This window comes from Micropterus dolomieu, linkage group LG19 (assembly GCF_021292245.1).
Source record: "Micropterus dolomieu isolate WLL.071019.BEF.003 ecotype Adirondacks linkage group LG19, ASM2129224v1, whole genome shotgun sequence".
Lineage (NCBI taxonomy): Eukaryota > Metazoa > Chordata > Actinopteri > Centrarchiformes > Centrarchidae > Micropterus > Micropterus dolomieu.
The window spans coordinates 24594645-24614105 of NC_060168.1; the positions used below are offsets into that span (position 1 = coordinate 24594645).

The window sequence follows — 19461 nt, forward strand, 5'->3', positions numbered from 1 at the left end:
TGAAGACCTGAGTGATCTCCGCACAGCCCAGTTGATTTTGAACCTCAACAGCCTGGGGTTGCGATCAGTTGGGAAGAGAGCTCCCCCCAGCCGCTGCAGCGAGCGCAGTATCTGGGGATTGTGCTCAACTGCAACACTCCAAGAGCGTATATGTTGAGACAGGTGTGTCGCTTGGTGGTCCACAGACTGCAGCAGGGGACAGCTGCGAAAGCGCTGCCCCCCCTCTTCAACTCTAGCGCAGGAGGACTTGCGGTTCTGGGGGTGTTGCTCGGCAGGGTATCTTCATCCGTGTCAGTCTTCATAGATGAGTCTCTCACTGGATCGGGAGGGACCTGCCAGGGGAGTGCAGTGAGTGTTGTGGCTCCCCTGAGGAGAGCCGAGGGGGCCACACACCACACATCCAAAATCCACTCCAGGTTGTGTTTCTAGTGTGGTGGTGCGTTTCCTCCAGAGTGTATATCAACAGACAGGGTGGAGTCCAATCCATGGCTCTGTTGGCACTGGCAGGGAACCTAAGGACGTGGGCATCAGAACACCTGCTGTCTCTGAAAGCCTTTCACGTCCCAGGCTTGGAGAACTGGGGTGGAGACTGCATAACAATGTGGTTCAGCAGATCTGAGCTCGTTTCGGGAGAGCAGCCTGCTGTGGTTCTCAATTCAGCCACCGGACAGCCCACCCTTGGGGATTGACGCGTTACACACGCATTGCCATGCTGTTTGCCCTGGCCTGTACCTATGGTCTGGGGGGCTCTGTCATAAGGGTGAGGCTTCATATGCATAATGCTGGTGCAGCCTCTCCAGGTTTTGCTCCTAAAAGTGGGGAGAGGCAGACTCAGGCTGGTCTATCCGCTGAGGTTGTACAGACCATCCAAGCGGCGGGCAGTCTCCACCATGTCTTGCTGTAAAGCTAAGTGGTTGGGCTTTCAGCGTTGATGCGCTGAAAGGGAGATGGATCTGCCTACCTGTTTGGTGGGATCCGTTTTCTCTTTCCTGCAAGGTCTGATGGAGAAGGGGCTGTTGCGCTGCAGCTATCTCTCCTGTCACGAGGGGTTTGGTGACAGGACAGTCTTCACCTACCCCCTCGTGATACGCTTTCTGCAAGGTGTGAGAAGACAGCAACGGTTGTCGTGTCTCTCGGCGCTTCAGTAGGACTTGCTGCTTATGTTGGTGGCTCTAATATCTGCACCTTATAAGCCCCTGGAGCAATCCTCATTGAAAATACTATCTCTCGCACAGCTCTGCGCCTTACACCCACCTCTGCTGAGAAGATGAGTGAGCTGTGTGCCTGTCGGTTCACCCCAGCTGCATGCTGGTTCTTGGTTCTTGGTCAGCAACCTTCTCAGGGGTGCGTTTCTAACTCTTGGATATGTTGGGCTCATTCTCGGGATCCTGCTAACAAGTGCGACCTAGGATCTGAAAAGTGAGGATCTGGTGACTACTGGGTGTAGAGGGGGAACATACAATAGGGTCGCTGGACCCAATAGAGTCCAGTAGAGGACGGAGCCTGTGTGAGATAGAACGTAGGTTACGATATGGTAACCTTAGTTCTATAAGCACAGGTGGAGCCCTCTACCGATGAACCCTGCCACTCTGACGACATCTGCTGAAGAGGCGGTATCGGTAGCGACGTCCTATTTGTCGGCTACGTGCACGATAAAATTTCAGTGGGCAAGTGTGTGCGTGTGATTGGAGGGGGTAGTATCCATAGAGTCCAGTAGAGGGCTCCGCCTGTGCTTATAGAACTAGGGTTACCATATCATAACCTTCGTTTCTTCTGCAGTGCATGACTTGCAATGGGGCTGCGGTGGAAGAATCCTCTGAAGCAGCCGTGACGCAGAATTTAGCGATCATGGTGACTGCATGTGAGTAGTTTCCTATTCAGTAATGAGTGCAGGTGAAACACAAGCTGCTTCAGTTATAATGTGTGCAGCCCACCACAGATCAGTATCACAAAGAAGACGAAAGACAGTAACTCAGAAACAGTGTTTACACAATTACTGTGTTTACATAGTTGAGGGGGAGGGGGAGGGGGAAATGAGGGGGAAATAATTAAAGCACGGCATGGTCTGATCAGGTATGACACATCCATCAAGTGTTACAGTGGTGCTATCCGTGGGTGAAATCCAATGCTGTACTACAAACCAAACCTTAACTTAGCATTTTTTGTGGTCTTTCACAGATAGTGTCTGTGTATTGAAATTTTACAGCACTGTACAGAGCCACAAATCACCTTTACTCCTCAAATCACTGCCATTTATTGGTAGAAAAAACAGACAACTCAACTCAACAAATGCAGATAACCATTGCAACAATCCTTTTTTTGTGTCAACTCAAATAAGAGGAATTTTAATTCATCTGATTCATGTATGTAAATTATATAAATAGACAAAGATTGCCTCATTGGATCAAAGAGGAAGCCAGATTGGCTATTTTAAATAACCCAGTAGAGGACAATTTCTGGCACTTCACATCCCGACTTGATACTGGACTTTAGACCTTATCGTGATGCAACAGTAGCTAAAATAAACAAGATGACTGACATGGTCCAAAGGGATGTACGTACATCATGTGATCTTGGGGTGGATAAAATAATTGGAACACCCCACAATTGAATGCAATCCAGTTCTACACACCAGACTCATCAAAGGATGAAAACATTTGCAGAGGAGTATCTTGACACTATTTTGTGTCCATCACTTTATGCAAAATACTGTACAGTTAAATATGCAGGGGGTGAACATGGGGAAAGAAACAACTGTAAAATATAATTCAAAATAAGAACATGTGCACGGTGATAAATACATTTCTATGTTGTCCAGTTTTGTCTTGTTTTTGTATTTAACAAAAAAGAACACACATTTACTTTTCTTTTCTTCCTGTCAGTCTCACCATTTTAGTTTCAGAAAGGGGAGTTATGAAGTCTTTTCAGCAAAGAAGGTGGTATAGTTATAGTTTCATTGTGCAAGACCTGGTCTGTGATAACAGTAATTTAGTCATGCAGTTTTCAGTGCGCTTGTGTTTTTTTATTTGGTGGTTGTTGTTGAGACAGGGAGGTGCTACACATTCACTCGTCCTACTAACCTTTGTGTCAAGAGCAGAGGGTTTGAACTGTGAACCGCCCACTCTGGCTTTGACTTTCTTCTTTTATCTGATAACTCAAAAATAAACTGAATGCTTGCTGAAATTATTTTTTGTCTGTTTGAGCGCATAAGCAAATGAAATATGTGCAGAATATCCATGTTGAAATATACTGCTGCCAAATTTACTCTACTTCACTTATTAGTGCCACAAAGACCCCCATATTTATTCTTCTTAGGATGACTTTCATGATCTTTTTGGGCTTTACATTTACATCAGAGTGAAACATGCAGTTCAAAGAACATATGAAGAGGTGACTGATCTTTGGTAAAAATGTTCTGAGGCCTTGCAGGGCAGATGAAAACATTATAAACACATTATCACTGTGTGTGGTGAACTCGGTTGACTCAAAAGTCACCTCTTTTCCTTTCCTTTACAGTGTGATGCCCAGTGCATGTAGTAAATCTACATTGTTATTGTTTAAAAATCCAATTCAAATGTGTGCATCACTGGAATGAATGCTATTTGTTTTCTTTAAAGTGGAACTAATGTATATTAGGTATGTAAATTGTGTTGTTGCTAATTTGTTTGTCTGTGTTTTCATGTGCACCAGACTTAATAAGTTAATTTAAACAGTTTTATTTAATCTGTTTCAATAAAGGATTAACTAACATCACTTGATAGAGCCATAGAAAGTGTACAGATCGCAGCTGGACCATGTAAGTAGTTTGAATGGTATTCCTTCTATTGTAGCTCTCCCAAACTTATCTTAGGCTCAATTAACCTCATACATTGTCACCAACCAAGTCATGTGTGTAAGTACAGATCCCTGTAATCCCCCTACACTATAAATGAGCACTTCTCAATGCAAGTAAAATTAAAACAACTAGGAATGCTAGTTAAAATTTTACTTTCTGATTGATGCCTCTTGTAGCTCTTCCGCTCTTGCACCTAACCTCACTGCATATCCTGTCTACACCCATAGCCAGGTCTCTTCTGAGTAAACAGCTTTCGTGGTTGGTCAAAGGCAGAGAAATGGCCCCGCCACAACATTTCTTTGTCAGTACAGCTGTTGCATGTGGCTTTGCTTGCTGTTTTGAATGCAAGTTGCCGTTACAAAGTGTTGTGAGACTAGAAAGACAGAGTAGCAGTCCCCAGAAAATGTTTTTGAGTATGCTATTTTTCAAACATTCTTGAAAGAATGTGAAGATACTTACAGCATAAAAACTCTGTGCTTATATTTGTTTTCTTATCTACAACTGTGGGAAGTGGTGGACAAACACAGTAGACAACTACTCTAAACCACTATTCCAACTCACGCAGGAACTCACCGAGACATTTAAAACCGAATGTGTGATTTTAAAATGAATCTGCCATGTCCATTGATTTAACAAGTGGGAAAAGTAAAAAGTGCCAAATTCTGAAGTGACTCAATCATAACAATCAAGTTTAAATCTACCAATATGTTCCTAGGTGTGAAACTCACACTGAGGACCTCTACAGGAAACGACAGAGGAGGCTCAGGTCCTACAATGTATGGACTAGGCTGCTACCAGTTTGTTTGGCCAGTGTTACCTTCTTTGCTGTGGTGTGCTGAGGAGTGGCATTGGGACATGTGGTGCCAGCAAACTGGGAAAGCAGGTGAGGAACGCCAGCTCTGTGGTACTAGACATGGAATCATGGAACCCCTCTCATCCTCTCTATGCCGGGCACGTACAGTTACAGACTCACCAGCTACATGCTTCAAAGTGTTTTGGGGACTCTATTCAGCTATCAGCCATCAGACATCAGAAAGCCACAGCACCCAGAACCTCCTATCTCCACTGATAGTGACTCAAAACCATACACTGCTCACAGAAAAACTGTCACCACCACAGATATTGCACATGTATATGTCATGATCCTGTCTGTGTGTCTTTTTAGGGAGTCTGGGTTTTTGTTCCATGTCTTTATTCCTAGTCCTGTGCCTTAGTTCATGTTGTAGTATTTGCTTCTAATTCTTTCTCTACATGGTTTTGGTTTAGTCTGCTCTGTACTCTGTGTTCTAGTTCTGTGTTCTCGTTTAGGTTTTGTCTGTTATGATCCCTGTGTTACAGTTGGTCGGTGTTTGTCTGTTTACATGGGTTTCTATTATTGTCTGAAGTTAGATTCTTGTCTGGTATTTTGTAACGTGTTCTGTCTGTGTTGGTTATTAATTTTGCCCACTGTTGTCTCTGCCTGCCTGTCTCTCTGTTTTCCCTGCTGTCTCTCTGGCTGCCGCATTAACCTTGATCCCTGTCACCTGTGTTGCTCCCGCCCAGCTCGTTAGTCCCTGTGTGTGTATATATACCAGGTGTTTCTGTTTAGTCTTTGTCTGATCATTGCAGTGTATTGCAGTGTGTAGCTTGTAATGTGCAGTCCTGTGCAGTCCTGTGATGTCCTCTGTCTGCCTGTTTTTTTTACCAGTTTGATTATTTGTTCATTGGGATTGTTAATTTTACTTTGAATTCCTTGGACTCAGTCACTCTGCTTGTACGTGTGCTCGCCTTTTGTTTAATTAAATCTTTGAACTGAACCTTTCAGCCTTGTGTCCTGCATTTGGGTCCTCCAACCTGCTCACCCAACCATGAATCCCGACAGTATATAAACAGATACTGTACGAGTGTGTGTAGTGTAATGTATATATATTTTAGAAACACTGCACAAGTACACTAAACTGAACACTGAGACCAAACTTATATCAACCCATCATCTAATGGGTTTGGTAAATTTAGGGCTATGTAAATTGTTTGCCTAACGGTGACAGCAGGCGTCTGCGAAGTCACTGCACCTATGTTGTTCATTATAGCAGATAACTTTGCATAAATGTACTAATTAAACAGTGCTAATTAGTGAGCTTTAGTTGTGGTTAGTAGGTGTATTTTTGGAAGAAGGCCAAGCCTTTCTTGTTTGTTTTTTATGTTGTCAGTTTATATATTGATATCTACACAATATTCTCTTCCGTTACGTTACTGCTGCATGGCACAGACCCAGAATAATGTACATGTGTATATATCTGCAACGTTGTTCTTCCATTCCATATTTATAAATACATTTATTTATGTCGACTGCATGTTTGTCTACGTGTAGCACCTTATCACCACAGCAAATTCCTCGTATGTGTAAAACACTACTTGGCAATAAAGCTCCTTCTGATTCTAGCAGTTTCCCCATTTCCACACTATATGCTAAGCAAAGCTAATTGCCATCTTGCTTCAGCTCAGTATTTAACCTCACAGACATGAGAATGGTATACATTTTCTCATCTAACTTTTAGAAGAGAATGAATAAGCTGAACTATAACTTTAAGATGCATGACATGGTAAGGAAACATTAATAGAACATGTGGAGTGTGTTGTTTAACTGTTTGACTTCCTTATGTTTATATATATATATATATATATATATATATCTCCATCGTCAATCCCAGCTGACAACGGGCGAAAGGTGGGATACATCCTGGACAGCTCACCAATCCATCACATGGCCACACATAGACAAACAACCAGACACACTCACACCTAAGGACAATTTAGGGTCACCAATCAACCTAGTCCCCATGTCTTTGGACGGTGGGAGAAAGCCGGAGCACCTGGAGAGGACATGGGGAGAACATGCAAACTCCACAGAGAAAGGCCGGGGCAACCAGTTTTTTTGTTTGTTTGTTTTTGTTTTTTTGGCATAGTTGACAGTTGAGACAGACAGGAAATAGTAAGAGGGTATGAAGGGTATGACATGTAACAACAACCATGGCCGGAACTAGAGGCATTGGAGTTACACGGTATGCATCTTAAGCACTTGGCCACCAAGATGTCTGAAAGTGTCACCCCGAATCACTGATGCTGGGTGTGATGAGAGGTTCTAAGCTGTATTAACAAATGACAAAGGAAGCTGTCTTCACGTCACTTCTTCAAAACTCTCTCTCCCCCTCTCTCTCATTCACTATGCCCCTAACATCTTACTACGGATGTCTCTCTGAGTCTTCGAATTAGGTCACCGCGATCAGCTCAGCCAATCACAAAGTCAGTATTACACTTTAAATCTGTTCTCTCCTCTGCTGTCAGCTGTCATTTCAGTTGAATCACTTCACACAGGAAGAGAGCTGTTGTGAATAAAAATGTATCTAGACTATGCTACTATTTGCAGTTTTGTAAAATTACAGTGATTACTAATCCCATTGATACCGAATGATTCTACAACCCTGGGTCACATTTAACGATGACCTTTACATTCAATACACATGTTGCAGCATCGCCCATGCAGGAAACTGAAAAAACAGGGTCCACCAGACGTCAGTGGAGGCTACAACTACAAGCTATTTGTCTTTTGCTCCCTGAGGCTGTTCTTGATAAATGGTGGGGTTAGGTCAAACACTTGTGACACTTCGTCATTCGTCATTATAATTAGGAATAATATATAATCTATTTTTAGACTTACAATTCTTTACACCGAATGCAGTGTTAGTATAACAACAACAACAAAAAAACTAATACAAATACAGAACACCTGAATTTTCAGATGTGATCCTGGATTTGGTAAATTTAGGGCAATGTACATTGTTTGGGTTTCAGCCAATCACTAGGACTTCTCCTTTGTAAACCTTGTGACAAAATCTTCCACTTGTGTGGGAAGACATCAGTTGTGCAACAGAAGGTCGCTTTACCACGATGTACGGAAGATTGACTGCTTTGATTCTTACATTGTACACAAGTACATTATGTGAGGGCACTTTCTACTTTAACATGAGTACTATTGTAAACTGTAGTTTGTATGAAAAGATGGAAAATTTAATTGTTTTCATTGTTTTTTGTTCTGTTCTGTTGTTGAGTAATTCTGACATTGATTTTCTCTCTTCTTCAGCTCAAACCAGAGATGTTCCTGACCAGATCCCGTTGATTGTGGCTGAACTTGGTGATACTTTGAATCTGACATGCCCACTAACTGGAGATATAAGCGGGTTGTTTTACTGGTATAAGCTCAAGTCTGGATACATGGTCCAAACAGTTGCAGCAGGAACATATGACAAATTAACACTTGAGGGACAATTTGACAACTCAAGATTTACAGTCACAAGATGGGATCTTCAATATTTTCTTAACATCACAAATGTAACCAAAGAAGACGAAGGAACATACTTCTGTCAATCAGGAGCGGCATACCAAATGCAATTTATTAAGGGCATACTGCTGGCTGTAAATGGTAAAGTATGTCTTTTTGTAGTGTCTTTGTTTGCCATGTCTGTTACCAATGCCCAAATAATCCATTACTAAAATTCCTGCCTATTTGTGAATCACACAGATTGTAAAAATCAGCAGAAATCTGTCTACGTGAAACAAAGTCCGGAGACTGAGTTAATTCAGCAGGGCAACACAATTGCTCTCCAGTGTTCACTTCTCTCCAAGAACGAAGGAAACCCAGGTCAATGTCCAAAGGAACAAAGTGTGTACTGGTTCAGAGCTGGATCAGGAAAATCTTATCCAAGTGTTCTTTACACTCAGAGTCACGTTGATAAAGATGTTACCAGGAGTTGTGACTACAGATTGTCCAAAACTATCCAGAACTCCTCTGATGCTGGGACGTACTACTGTGCTGTGGTCACATGTGGAGAGATCCTGTTTGGTGAAGGAACTAAAGTGGAGACAAGTATGTTTTAAAGTCCTATTTAAATCATAATGCAACTATACTGATAATTATTCTGTTACTTTCTAAGTACAGTGTTAATAATAGGAAAGAGAAACAAAAACAATCTTCTGCTCCATAAAATTATGTTTATTTTTAGGAAATGTATCTTTGGTTTGTCTTGTAAAATAATGGATAGTTTTATCTGTTCAGTCAGGTCAGAAAAATTATTTACAGTAGATCTGCTTGATGTGCTCACTTCTACAATTAACCTTTGATGAGCGATGGTGAGTTAGCTTCAAAGGGTCATAAGCCACAAAGGTTGCGGACCACTGAATTGGTTATTTTCAGGCTGCTTGAGGTGGACTTGCAATGGCAACACCTATGTAATCCATCTGTAATACAGTCCTTTCATGTGGGGTTTGGCTGCCTCCACTCTTCCTGTCATTGTTCTTTCTGTGTGTTTCCTTTGTGTGTCTGTTGCTGTTTTTTTCTCTCTATGGCCTCAACTGACTTGTTAAAAACACCATTCAACATTCATAAAAAACCGCATCATCTAAATTAAAACAGAAACTAAATAAGAGTTTACATTTACATTTATATTACATTTACTCATTTGGCAGACGCTTTCATCCAAAGCGACTTACATTTGAGGAACAAAAATCAAATACAGCATGAGAACTACAACTGACAATACATACTAGTAAGCGCCTGGTCCGGTTGTTTGGGCCTGGTGGATCGTGGTCTGCTGCTCCTTAATCCTTGACCCGCTCTACCAAACCCGAGCTCAAGCCACAGCCAATCCATTCAAAGTTCCTTGTAATAATATTCAAAGATCTGTTTTAATAGTCATGAAAAAATACATTAAATTTCAGTTAGTGGTAGTTAAGTGTCTCTTTGGGATTCTTTTTGTCATTCCAGGACAAGAACTGTGCCCATTCGTCATTGTGCTTGTGATATTGCTGACCGGATGTGTGATTGTGGTTATGACTGTAATTATCTCTAGAAATCAAAAGCCAGTCTGTAAACATTGCAAAGGTAGGTTTGCATGTGTGTATTATTTGATACATACAAGTCATGTGACATTGATCTATTTTTTAATAACTTTATTGCTATTAATTACTTGCTCTCATTTACAGGAGAAGTAACTTTTTCCAATCATCCTGAAAATGACAGATCAGCTGAGAATCAACCAAGGAATGTGGTAAATATAATTTAAATATCATTTTATCTATGACTCTATATTTATTAGTAACAGTGGCAGTAAAGCCTTTTGCCATACTGTGATGGTTAAATTTTGCAATCAATCCACAGTTGACCTGTGTGCCGACTGTGCGGAGGGAGGTGGGGCGTATTTTCAAGACAAAAAAAATTTAACATTTCAACAACATTTCCGCTACTGTTTTTTTTTACAAATCGCGCCCTGTTATAGCCTCATAAACAGATAACATGGAAAAAAAGAGGATCCATATGAGCATTTGTAAGTAGCCTACAGAACGGGTAGGTCAGCCTGAGAGAGAGAGGGAAGGGAGAGAGAGGGAAAGAGGTGTGTAAGCTAACTATTGATAATAACGTTTTTAATTTTAAATTAAATTTAGATAGGAACATTTTTAATTCAGGTTTTTATGTCATGAAAAAACTATTGTTGTAGTTACCACCATTACATTTTTCCTGTTGCGCACCCCCTAGAGGCATCTCGCGCACCCCCAGGGGCGTGCACCACACTTCGGGAATTGCTGCACTAGACATCCAGTCCAAAGTCTTTGGCCCATGTCCTGCAGAAAAACACATATACCGTTTTTTCTATTCTGACATACACATCAACAGGATAATATCAAGGTTTTAAGGAATGTAACTGTTCTCTAATCTTACACAGCTGTGGTTAATGTTTGGTCAGTCTTAGACACTAGAACAACTTGGTTAGCGAAAGTAAAACAAAATGGATTTGGTTAAGGTTAGGAGACCTTCATCATCATAGTTACAATAATAAACACTAGGTTAAGGTGATCGAACAATCTTGGTCATAGTTTAGAAAAAAACAATGTTGAAAAAGTAATCTGGGAGGAAATATGTTTCCTTCAAAACATATCTGTTGTTGCACATTAGTTGTTTATAAAGTACATTTCTAGAAGACAGGGTTGCCTCATCGATCTGCATCGTTGTGAACTGAAATGCTGCAGAAATAACAGTGGAAGTAAACCTTAAACTGCATTTGGATTATACAACAGCTCGATGAATCAGCCCACAGGCATGAGTGAGTAGGTGTGAGAGGTGTTGGCAGTTTATGGCAGCCACATTCTGTCTGTTTTTACCCTTCAACAAAACAACTGACCTACTGCTTAAAACCTGTTCCAGGTCAAATAGATTTCCTATTTGGTGAGAATATTAAACAGCAATCTTTAGAACCTTTATAGCAAATTATCGATTAACTGATTGTGGTATTACATCTCTAACATCTAACGATCATGATTATTATCTGCAGGATGGCGAAGCAGCGGCAATGAACTACGTAGTGCTGGATTTTCCCTCAAGACAAAATCAAAGATGGATGAATAAAAGGGACTTTCCACAGGACTGTATGTACTCTGGCATGGCAGACTAAAACAAGTGTTAGAATCAGCTTAATTGCCATGTAGGTTTACACATACAAGGTATTTGCTTGGGTGTCTTGGTGCCTAATATGAACATTATCACATGCCATAATGTTTATTCAGCTTTGATTACTGTTCAGGTGAATGAAATAAGATTTTCCAGTGTTGTTATTGTTAATTATCAGAGGGATCAGTTTAGTAGAAAAACAGCATTTATGTTTTGTGACGTTGCCTGGTTGAACCAAGAATAGATATTTATCATAATTTTTATTATTCTTTTTGTTTTACCATTATTATTTTATTGATTATCAGATTGATCTTGAATAATCACTCAAAAATATGTATTGCCTTTAAACATATAAAGAAACAAAAATAAAATCCACATTCTTTATATTGTGATATTAGGCTGTTTTCAGTTTTACAAAGTGTGTGGCTTAAATTTGCTGGACCTGCCAAAACATTTAACTCTTATCTCTCTAATGAAGGCCCTTTCTCATTTCCCAAATTTCTGTCTCCTCGACTCCTTGATCCTCGAGCGTGTGACCCAGAAATCAAATGCACGATCAAACTTTCTGCCCTTCACCGTTTGTGTAGCGCCTCATAAAGCACTGTCCTAACCACATTCCTTAATGTCATTTCACTTTGATATCACAGATGTTATTGTTGAATGTGATGTGTGGATGGGCAGCAGGGTTGTAAAAATTAACATTAAATAACGGCTGGATGAAGCGCCTCCCCAGTAACACTGTGCGCATTTACGCACGAGCCACGGCAACAGAAATGAATAATAAAAAATCTCCCAACACGCCGACAAGATCTCATGTTAATTCATGTTCTGTGTTCTTCTTCACATCCAAAGGATCTCACACACAGTCCAGGTTCATACATTAAAACTGTTTGGAGTAAATCAGCCGTCCTCCTGATCAACCCTGAGCTCCATCAGAGTCTAAATGTGGATTATAGAAACTGAAAGTTTAATTCTGTTTCCTCTTTCTGTCCTGTCAAGTTTATTACAACAGTTTTTTTCCCATTTTGTCTCGTGATATATGCTGTGACATTACTGCACGGATGGAAACATTTTGTAAAGGGAATGATGATGATACTCTCACCTCATCAGGCTGAGTGTTGAAATGATCTCCTGTTTACAGGCAAAAGGCGCATCGCAAACAAAGTAGTAGCCCACTGTGTAGCATAGCGAATGATGCTGCTGTAATCTGACTGTTTTCAACAGATGCTTTAATGTTTATTGGAATCTCGAGATGTTTGTTCGTGTTATAATGTTAACAGACATGTTTCTGGATTGTGAAGATATGATCTGTAGCCTTTAGTGCCAAATGCTGGTCTGCTGCTCTGACAGAGATAACAGCTCTTACAGTTGACGTTGCTTTAAAATGACGCTCCGAGGAAAGGACATCTCATTTCGTTAAATGCCCGTTTCCTCGACTCCTCGAGCTCGCATCTTTGGTGGGAGGGACTAACACGCGCCGTGAGGAGTCGAGGAGGTGGAATTTTGGGTAATGAGAAAGGCAGGAATCTGTGTGTTTGTGTGTGTGCCTGTTTGTATTTTGATTAAGTCAAGAACTGTTCATCCAGTCGACATCAAATGTGGCGGGTGCGTTGCTTCGCACACCTGACCTTTGCTCACAACAGCAGTGAACGTAATGCTCCAGTTTACATCCTGGGGAAAAGACAATGAAGACCTCAGGTTTGTGGGAGCACTTTAAATTAAGTGATGACAACGGCAGCGTGGAAGGTCTATCTCACACAATCTCACACGCAATGACGTTACATTTGTGTATCTGTTTCGGCACATTTTATGTTTTAAGCTTCTGTTGTATACATTGTAGTGAACAACGGTGTGGATTTGTGCATTTTACATTGAATAAATTTGGAGCTGCCCTAAATTCCTTTCTCCTCCCCAGAGAAGAAGGGGAGGGGTCAAAGTTGCTTTCTCTAAGTGCTATCCCGACCATAAAACTGGCACCCTTTTGATTCCGAAGCTGATAACGCGGGGCCTGACTGTTGGACTGACAAAGAGACACGAACCAGCCATTGGCATTTCCCTAAACAGCCTATCAAAACTGCCCCCCCCACACACGTTTCCGTGGCAACTGACCTTATTCTTTGTTTTATTACCACATCAAAAAGGAAAACCCCTGTCTCACCCAAGTGTGACATGGTCCAGACACTGAACTTTCAATGTAAAAGGACTGCAGTCTCCAAAGACTCAAACATTTAATTGAGTTAATTAAATCTTTAGTTACCTGATTACGTTTGCCTCTATTTGAGTAGTTATGTTAACTGTTGTTGCTATCTGTTGTTGATATTAGTGCTGAAAAGAAGTTACTTGTGCAGTGTTTTTATTTTCAGCAAGACACTCCTTCATCTAATGTAATCAATGCTTGTTCGTAATACTTTCCTACAAAATTCCTTTAGAAATGATGACAAAGGAATGTTTTACTATACTCCTTGAATTTAAGGATGAATCAACAATATCCCCGGTTCCTAAGGAGAGACGATCTTTGATTTAATCCAAGCTTTCCTCATGTAACCTGAGCTCCCCCAAGTGGACGAAATAATATTACATGCCCTCATCGGAAATGCCGTTAAATGTATAAATATCCTGACCAATAATGTGACAATTGTTTCCTGTTACCAAATGCTTAGAACAGTACATCCATTCGACCAGTGAGGTTCGATTGTGGAAAATGTTTGATTATAAGACGTGCAAATTGATTTCTTTTAGACATTAAGTTTAGAAAGGCAGTCCCTTGGGAAACCTGAGACGCCCCCTGGGGAACCACGCCCCAGACAACAAAAGAGCGACACGCGACCTCGCTTCTCTCTTCTCTTCGCTGTTGGCTCTTCCACTCTGCTCGGCCCTCTGGACAACGCCCAGACTCGGCCAGCGAAACAAACAGGCCCTTTTGTTCGCCTGAAGCTACACACCTGAAGTGCCGCGACATCGATCTGCCTTCAGTTTGTTTTATTTTCTTTATTTCTTTTGTTTGTTAAAGTTATCAGTCCGTTAAGTTACACTGGACTAATTCAGGAACGACCAAGTTCCATTTTAAGCCTTTTTCATCGAAGCCAAGTTCACCGAGGTCAGACCAAGCCACGTGGTCTCGCCAGCTACAACGAAGGAAACCTGCAAACAGCCGAATTGCCAGACGGAGGAGGCGTTTTCAATCGGACACGGAGAACCCCGGAGAATCCCTAGCAAAAAGCCAGGATCGGCAGCTAGCGTGGGACCCGTGCAACAGGCCAAAAGCAGGCTGTCGACAAGCAGTAAGACTTAACACACGTCCTGTGATCAGATGTCCATTTTAACTCCTAAATTATATCATTAGTTTACTTTCATTAGCTCTTCTATGCCGTATGAGTCAAATGCTTCCCACAACCGAACCTCCAGGCTCATTGTTCAGCAAATGTTTATGTTCCCTGTATCCAACCATCTTTTTATCACCTTAGTTAGAGAATAAATTCACTGTAATATAATCAAGAGCTGTGTGTGTTGCCTATTTCTAGTTCCTGCCAAGAGAATTGACCCTTTAGATATGAGACTGACTGACTGATTTAAGATAATTGAGCGATTATTAACTAACTGATCACTAGTAATAATTGTATAATACAAACAGAGTTTGCTCAAATGTTCCACAGTAAAACTGACCTTCCGACTTGTCACTCTTTGACAATGTTTGGCGCATTATCAAATGTGAAATACGACAAAGACCCCGAACTGTTGAGCAGCTGAATCCCTACATCAAGCAAGAATGGGAAAACATTTCACTTTTATTATAACAGCAACTGGTTTTCCCAGTTTAAGTTGCTTAGAGGGTGTTGTTACAGTTTTTGTTACTATTTTCAGAACCTTAATGTCATTTTTCACTGCTCTAGACACAAAACAGTTATCACTTGTAACACAGGCTGTCTAATGTTCAAAACATTGCATTGTGCATCTTTAAAGAAATCTTGCACTTGCACAATCATTGGTTCAAAAAACAAATTTACTGTGAAATACCATTGAAACATAACTATAGATCACCCACACACAAGCAACAATACACAAGCAATAGTTTCACTGTGTCATTGTTCGTACAATCATTAAATATTGTAGAACAAAATAGGTGATACAGGTTTCATTATGGTACTACATGTACAGTAAATACATCTCTGTAAAAGTACTGCAGTAGTAGAGAGAATACTACAGACACAGTGGAACCGTTGAACAAAGTTTGTAATATATTGATGCAAAACACTACAGTACAATCACAACATAGATTTATTTGAATCAAAGCAAATATAATTAGCTATGAAATCGCATTAAGGAAGGGAGAGTATGGGGGTAAATCCAGGGTGGACAATTGTGCATGGGCCTGAAACCATTGTCTCACACAATGACATAGGTCACACCTTCAGCTCTCCTCCTTGTCTTGGCCACATTAAAACCTGCCTCATCCAAATATATGAATTTGTGATGGTCGTCATCATCATCCAGCTCCATCACCCTCTAAAAATACATTTTGGAAAGAGATTTAGAGATTACTGTACAATGTAGAATTTTTGGGAATGTTTTTACAACAGCCGTCTTGAAACTGAACTTACAGTTGAACAGTTGTTTTATAGATACCTGGTGCCTTTTCAGTATGCGTGCAATAGTCGGCAAACTTATGGATCCCACATTGTGTCCCACATCCCACATGTCTTCATTCAGGGAGATGCAACAGAGAGGTAAACATGACTGTGTCCCAACTTTTTTTGAAACGTGTTGCTGGCATGATATTCAAAATGGGCTTATCATTTTTCAAAAACAATAACATTTCTCAATTTCATCATATAAATAGTTGTCTTTGTGCTATTTTTAATTAAATATGGGGTTTCAGAATTTTGCACATCATCTCATTGTTTTTCTATTTACATTATAGTGTGCTACCTTTTTTGAAAATGGGGTTGTAAAAGAAAGCAGTAGAGCAAAGAGAATGTAGTTATTTTGCTCTCTCTTTTTTAACTGCACTGGTAAGTGCAGAGGTAAGCTACCCCTACCTGGGAAACTGAAGTATAGAGTATTACCATGATTAGGATTACTGTTTAAAACATGACTCAAAGATTCCAAACTTATTTAAACAAACTCTACAACAAATTCAAAACAAAAGAAAAACTACTTAAACAAAAAGTTAATACATATAAATTCAGAAAGATGTTTGCTCATAGTCTTCACGTGACATCACACTCCAATGAAAACACTAATTTCCGTTGACTTCCAACCAATATGCAAGTGGTACACAGTTACCTTGAGTTTGTTACTTTTTGTGTTGCCAAAATGCTGGATGGTTGTTGTGCTTTCGGATTTACTAATCCAGGAGACAAGCCTGGGCTGTGTTAGATGAGGGATTCCCCAGAAAGATAAAAGTAAATATTACCGCAGTCCGAGCGGTGGCAGGGACCTGGCGGTTTTTTACAATAGAAATGCGCCAGTGGATGCTGTAACGTTATACGGATCAGATATGCCCAACACTTACAGTTTGTGTTTGTGTTCTTTTTCTTAAGTTGAAAGGTGATCCAAATACATTTTGACTGCTTTTGCAGCATCTGTATGGGGGAGTTGCGGTGTGTGCTGCTATGTTGGTCCGTTGTTTTGCCCTCCAGGTCAACGTGTATGTCGCATGACTAAAAACTATTTCCTGTCTGAAACAACAGAGCGTTTGTTACATTCACCACGTTAATGCAAATGTCTCGGCCTACAGACATTTGCATTAACGTGGTGAATGTAACATTCACTCTTCTTTAAATTACTTTTCCTGTTACAAAATTGATACTGGATCATACAGATAATGTGTGGGCTGTAAACCCAAACAACTAGCTAAAAGAGGCTACAATGCTCTATACAGCTAGCTATTTGGGTAATATTATCTTTATAGGTTTATCATTGCACCCATTTCATTTGACATAATTCATTTTAGATTTACATTAAAAAAATTCATGAAACATTACCCAACTGATAACCTCTTAAAGCTCTTAGTTCATGAAAAGTATTGACATTTCTTAAATTGAAATGTACAAATATTATTAATTTGTTTCAAGTATTAAAATCACATTTACTTATTTTCAAGATAATAATTTTATCTGGTTCATGTTTTTAAGGAAAAGAGTTTTTTGTCTTTGGTTTTATCTTTTGAACAGACTCAGCGCTCTAATCTATAGACACACTAAAATGATATATAGGTGAATGTTTTAGCAGATTTCTCCTTTAGTCTGCTCTTCTTTCTCTGTCTGGTTGTTTGCATTCACATGTGGGTTGCAACCATTTACACATGGAAAACTTTTGAGCCGTATCAACATTATAAACAGTATCAACATTTAACTTGAGAGTACACACTGTCCTCAGCAAACTCTCTTTTCTTTTTTCCTCTTGTTTTTTTCTCTGAGAAATTCAGTGCAGCGTAGTTCAATTTGTCGTCATCGTCAGTCTGTGCAGAAAATAATAATGTTTTATATATATATACAGAATATTATTTTTATCAAATCAAATTATATTTTATTTACAATGCAAAATCACCATGCAGCATGGTCCCAATACACTTACAATAAGGAATGGAATAACAATAAATTAACTTGGTATTATCACTTACAATGTCATGTTCTGGTTGGCACGGGTTGTCATGTCGTGCTTCTGAAACAGCACTTTCCATTCCTAAAGATGAATATGATAATAAATATATAATAGATAAATGCACTGAATCTGACTTTTCAGTAGGAGTATACTGTTATAAAATCCTAAAGGTGGAAATTAATAAATTAGTCAGATAAAATATAGAGATTAATTGAGTTTAATGAGGTACACAAAAGAACAACAAGCACTATAGAGACATAGATGTTTTTCTTTAGAATGTATGCTATTATTAATAAACTCATTAATAATTTAAAAAATGACTGATAATTTTACTCTGGAACCTGCATTGCAAAAGTTTGTCTGATCTTGTACATAATATGCATAAATACATTTGAATCTTATATGTCAATGTAACCACAGAACTTTTTCATTGTTCACAACACTTACCTTTACATTGTTGATGTACTTTTTGTTTGCAGATGAGGACAACATTTCCAACAGCAGAAATGACCAAGCAGACAATTATTATCGCCATTGCAATGAATACTGAATGTGCTGTTTGCACTAGAAAACAAACAAAGACAATCATAATGTCATCAACATATTTTTAAAATTGCTTCCATTATTGAACACCAAGTCATACCAATTTCCACTTTAGTGCCATCTCCCAAAAATATCTCTCCACATGTGGCCACAGCACAGTAGTAAGTCCCAGCATCAGAGGAGCTGATGTTCTTGGAGAAGCGATAAACACAGCTTTTCTGTGAGTCAGATCTCTTGTCACATTCATCACGTCCATTTCCATCAGCGTAGATGATCTCTGGATGAGATTTATCTGATCCGGCTCTGAACCAGTACACACTGTGATCTCCTGGACACGTCTTATTGTCAGAGTCCGAGAGGACTAAACACTGGAGAGTCATCAATTCTCCTGGACGGTCTGGATCAGATACTGTTGTCCCCTTAATGACAGTATAGTTTGATGTCCGCCAAGTGTCTCCTGCGCGATACAAAACTGTTAACAATTTGATCTCCAAAAAAATTTTCAAAGCTTAAGAACCACAGAAATAGAATATAGCTCAAATATGAATTTCAAATGCTTAATGAAAGTTTAAAACTTTGTTAAAGTAGATCACATTATTACCTTTTACTAACAGATATGTTCCACTCCATTCAGGATTAATCCAGGCTGTTACTGCACAGTGATACATTCCCTCATCCTCTTGAATTGTCCTCAAAATGGTCAGGTTGCTAATATTCTTATCAGTATTTACCTTTAATCTTGATTCAGAAAACTCTGGTGCATACTCAGGTTTTGCAGATTTCCACAGTGTCATAATTAATTTCAGAGTATCCCCGGCACGCTGCTTGTACCAGTGGAGTTTTCTACTGCTCAGCTCTTCATCAGGCAAAACACACGTGAAGGTCGCAGAGTCACCGAGTTGAACAGTGGTCACTGGAACCAATGTATCTGAGTGAAATGAAAATACACAATAAATAAAATAATAGTTAGTGTATGCTGTGGAAAAGTTATAATGCATATTGG

The 19461-nt window shown here is 39.8% G+C and overlaps 2 protein-coding genes across 3 annotated transcripts; one reads left to right on the forward strand and one right to left on the reverse strand.

The window, feature by feature from the left end:
- The first annotated feature begins 3705 nt into the window (after positions 1 to 3705).
- On the forward strand, positions 3706 to 11872 carry LOC123957813. Of its 2 annotated transcripts, XM_046030881.1 has the most exons (7): positions 3706 to 3796; positions 4551 to 4718; positions 7956 to 8294; positions 8394 to 8738; positions 9636 to 9752; positions 9854 to 9918; positions 11197 to 11872. In XM_046030881.1, the coding sequence occupies exons 2-7, from the start codon at positions 4610 to 4612 to the stop codon at positions 11314 to 11316; spliced, it is 1095 nt and encodes a 364-aa protein (XP_045886837.1). In that variant the 5' UTR covers positions 3706 to 3796; positions 4551 to 4609; the 3' UTR covers positions 11317 to 11872. The 2 variants fall into 2 exon arrangements, with proteins under 2 accessions (XP_045886837.1, XP_045886838.1); XM_046030882.1 differs by lacking the exons at positions 3706 to 3796; positions 4551 to 4718 and adding an exon at positions 7753 to 7814.
- A 5629-nt stretch (positions 11873 to 17501) lies between these two features.
- On the reverse strand, positions 17502 to 19253 carry LOC123957814. The gene is made up of 5 exons (XM_046030883.1): positions 19060 to 19253; positions 18559 to 18915; positions 18363 to 18479; positions 17935 to 17996; positions 17502 to 17772 (listed from the first exon to the last, which is right to left on the reverse strand). The coding sequence occupies exons 1-5, from the start codon at positions 19250 to 19252 to the stop codon at positions 17656 to 17658; spliced, it is 846 nt and encodes a 281-aa protein (XP_045886839.1). The 5' UTR covers position 19253; the 3' UTR covers positions 17502 to 17655.
- Positions 19254 to 19461: the final 208 nt, after the last annotated feature.

Excerpts from the sequence above, each read along its gene's own strand:
- LOC123957813 (XM_046030881.1), top strand. The coding sequence starts at position 4,610 with ATGTATGGACTAGGCTGCTACCAGTTTGTTTGGCCAGTGTTACCTTCT. Across the intron at positions 8,739-9,635 it reads AGGAACTAAAGTGGAGACAA|GACAAGAACTGTGCCCATTC; the intron begins GTATGTTTTAAA and ends TTGTCATTCCAG. Across the intron at positions 9,919-11,196 it reads AGAATCAACCAAGGAATGTG|GATGGCGAAGCAGCGGCAAT; the intron begins GTAAATATAATT and ends TATTATCTGCAG.
- LOC123957814 (XM_046030883.1), bottom strand. The coding sequence starts at position 19,252 with ATGACACTGTGGAAATCTGCAAAACCTGAGTATGCACCAGAGTTTTCT. Across the intron at positions 18,480-18,558 it reads TGGCACTAAAGTGGAAATTG|TGCAAACAGCACATTCAGTA; the intron begins GTATGACTTGGT and ends TTTGTTTTCTAG. Across the intron at positions 17,997-18,362 it reads AGTACATCAACAATGTAAAG|GAATGGAAAGTGCTGTTTCA; the intron begins GTAAGTGTTGTG and ends ATTCATCTTTAG.